This window comes from Cavia porcellus, unplaced genomic scaffold, assembly GCF_034190915.1.
Source record: "Cavia porcellus strain 051 isolate PalLab524CR breed Dunkin Hartley unplaced genomic scaffold, mCavPor4.1 scaffold_33, whole genome shotgun sequence".
NCBI classification, from domain to species: domain Eukaryota; kingdom Metazoa; phylum Chordata; class Mammalia; order Rodentia; family Caviidae; genus Cavia; species Cavia porcellus.
In genome coordinates this window covers 33,309,535-33,313,194 of record NW_026947516.1, presented here as the reverse complement: position 1 = coordinate 33,313,194, position 3,660 = coordinate 33,309,535, and the positions used below count along the sequence as shown (strand labels likewise).

The 3,660-nt window shown below is 41.5% G+C and overlaps 1 protein-coding gene across 1 annotated transcript; it reads left to right on the top strand.

Moving 5' to 3' along the window:
* The first annotated feature begins 1,356 nt into the window (after positions 1-1,356).
* LOC100731169 (melanoma-associated antigen B3-like) lies at positions 1,357-2,571 on the top strand. Its single transcript, XM_003464746.1, has one exon. The coding sequence runs from the start codon at positions 1,357-1,359 to the stop codon at positions 2,569-2,571; it is 1,215 nt and encodes a 404-aa protein (XP_003464794.1).
* Positions 2,572-3,660: the final 1,089 nt, after the last annotated feature.

Genomic DNA, 3,660 nt, shown 5'->3' with positions numbered 1-3,660 from the left:
GTGCTAGTAAGCATCCTGGTGAGGACTTAAAAGTGTGGTAAGTAGAAAACAGGCCAGTTTCATAAGAATCCACCCATGCTTTTAGGCCAGGGAGACCTTGGGCATTGGTTTCGTGGGTGTGGTCATCTCCTTTCCTTCCACAGGCAGGGAGAAATAATGAATCTGTGAAGCACCTTGGTGTGCTGTTGGCAGAGTGTGAATTCCCAGGAAGGGTCTCAAGGTTAGCTCTGTGATTTTGTACTGAAAATATCATTCTCCATTAATTAAATTGAACTTACAAGATCAGTATTTTCTGGAAAATATATTGAGATAAGAAGGCTTTGGTATGAATAAATATGCAACACTCAAGAAGTAGAAAACATTCATTTCCTAATAAGAGTCATGTTTAAGGCCCTGGGTACTAATGAGAGGATCATCCCTCAGAGGAGGTGGCAACAGAAGGACACACTCCTATGCTCCTTTTTGTGAGGCTCCAAGAAAGAACATTGATATGTTGGGGTGGTCTTCCTTGTACAGAGCCCTGCTCTGAGGCTGCTAGAATAGGTCAGTCTAAGGAGATAACTCTAGCAATAGGAGATGGCAAGGTCAGAGACTTGGCTGAGAGTAAGGGGAATGATCAACTCTAAAGCAGAGGTGGCTGCACATATTTACACTTTCCTGGGCCCCAAGAATACCAAGTAAATGTGTCAGTCTGTGTTACTTCAATTTCCCTCAGACAGTCATAAGATGGTTCAACAAATTGTCTGCTCCAAATATGCAGAAAGAGGATCACAGATCCCTTAAGAGTCTCTGTGATTGTCCTTAATAAGGACGACTGGAACTACACTCTGGTCAAAAATGAGACAAATGACAGAGTGCTGCCCATAGCTTGTACCATTGAGAACCCAGCAGTGGGGGGTCACATGAATGAGTAAACCATAGTTTTTGATGGTGTTCATTATTGTGGTGTGGGCCATCAGCTCTGCATGGGGCTGGTTCTACCAGGTGACATCTGCTCCCAAAGGAAGGACCATGAATTAGGACTGAGAACATCAACATGCCCATGTTTACGAAGACTCCTCAGAGCTCTTAGACTCGTGCCCCTTGGCAAGACTAATAGACGGAAACAACTTTTTAAAAACTCTTAAGACATTTTAAGGAAAGGTGAACTTTGCTTGCAATGTCAAATATACTTCAGTACATGGAAAGGTGCACAGGCAGTGCTAATAAGTGGTTTTATGCTCTGTAATGTGACCAGAAATAATTTTCTATCCCAGAGAAGAAGGGAGAAACTCCAAGAACGAGACTTGCCACATATGTTCTCACCATCAGGGCACACAGAAGGACTGTTCAGTGTAGACTGGGTCAAAATGTAAAATGTTCATGGAGGTTTCTGAGGACAGGCTGATGCGAATAACTAATTTGTGGCTTCCTACAGTAGTAGTGACAGGCAAAGCTGCAGAGGAGTCTTCACTAATTCAAGGAGATATCTCTGAGCCAGAGGTTCTTATGCCCTGTCATTCTTTCTCCCCCAGGTGCCTGGATCACCAGCTCTTCTGCACATTCATCATGCCTCGGGAGCAAAAGAGAAAGCTTTGTGCTGCTAAGAAACAAAGCACAGTCAAGAAATCTGAGGCTGTTGCTACCAAAAAGAAAAAATGTGCTTCAGCTTCTCCTCCTATGGGGGCTATTCCTCACACAGATTCTGCTTCTTCATCACAAAGGCCTCCAGAGGGCTCTCAGAGAGGAAGATCTACGACTAAAGCTAAAGATATGCCAAACTCAAGATCAAATGAAGGAACCAAATGCAAAAGTAAGAAAAAGCACTGTTCTCAGATTCAGCACTCCATCGAACAGTCTCCCAGAGAGGTGCTAACCGAAAGTGCAAGAAGGTTGGTGAACTTCATCATTGAAGCACACATGATGAAAAAACCCATTAGGAAGACAGATATGTTGAAGATTATCAGTGAAAAGTATAAGAAACACTTCTCAGAGCTCCTGGTAAGAGCTTCTTTCAACATAGAAGTGGTATTTGGCATGGAATTAAAGAAAGTTGATTTCACCAAACACTCTTATGCCCTTGTCAGCAAAATGCAACTCCCCTACAATGGGATGCTGAGTCGTAATGGGGGATTTCCGAAGACTGGTCTCCTGATGAATCTTCTAGGAGTGATCTTCATGAAGGGCAACTCCATCACTGAGGAGGAGATCTGGGAATTTCTGAATAAGATGAAGATATATGACGGAAAGAAACACTTCCTATTCGGGGAGCCCAGGAAGCTCATCACAAATCTAGTGAAGCTGAAATACCTGGAATACTGCCAGGTGCCTCACAGTGACCCTCCTCAATATGAATTCCTGTGGGGTCCAAGAGCTTATGCTGAGACCAGCAAGATGAAAATCCTGGAGTTTTGGGCCAAAATCAATGATACGGCTCCCAGTGCATTCCAGTCCAGGTATGAAGAAGCTTTGCGAGATGAAGAAGAGAGAGTTTATACTGCAGTTTCACTCTACGATAGTAGTGAGGAAACAGATAGCGAAGAGTTCCTTCTCCAGGAAGCAGTTCCTCTCATAGTTATTGATGATGATTAAGATGCTTAAGTTTGTAATTGAACAAGCCAGGTAACGTTCCCAGCAGTAAAGTGTGGCAGTGGGGAGGGAACAGAGTGCAGCATTCTTTTGTATTTGTGTTTCACGTGGGCAGTTTGGAGATTTATCTGTATTTACTCGTGTGTGTATGTGTGTACATATAAGCATGTCTGTGTATACAAATTTTGTATTGTTGACATTGTAATCCAAGATTATGAAAGATTTTGTGCACAGTTTTTCATCAGTTTAAAAGTTTTGTTGTTTGGTAAAAACATAATGATAACATTCACTATCATTACTGATATGAAGATAACAGCAGCTGGAATAAATATTTCTTTCAAAATGTGAAGAATAGCAGAAACGTACATGGAACAGAGAATTAGGAAATGTTTAAGGTGGTTTGCATTTGACTTTGTAATCTATTTTCTATTTTACATAATTAAAATTGAGTTACTGTGTGTACATATGCCTAGCTTATTGAACAATGCAAAGTTAATTATAATAAATTAGATGGCTAAGGTCACAAGCTTATTCCTAAGCATCAGTGGAGCAACTGCTCTTAACTTTCAAAGTCTTATTAAGAGAAATATACAAAAGAGTTGTAATTGAACATACACTGAAGGTTCACAAGCACCCTTCATATAAGGAAAAATGGCACACAATGTGAGACTAAAAGCATAAATGAAGAGGAAAGAAGGGAGAAAGGTGGTTTGAGATGAAAGTAATCCAGTGGAAATTACGTGACGAAGGAACATGCAGTTTTAGGAAACTGCCTGCCCTTCATGGGGAGGTAATATGAGCAAGACTGCATGCTGTGTGCTTCAGACTGTATCTAGGAAACAAAGGCAGCCTAAGTGGGTGGCTCTGAGAATTGATACACTGAGTGTCTTAGCTACTTTTTTCACTTTTGAGACAAAGTCCACCCAGTGTTAGGTGATGAAAGGCGTAGTTAGTTCACAACTTGTACTGGTTTCAGTGCATGAACAGCTGACTCCAAGGAGGATGGTTGGCAGAGAGACATCACAGAGCAGAAACGTTTCATGGTGAGCAGAAGAAACTAAGAAAAAAGGGTTGATCACCATTCTTTTTATC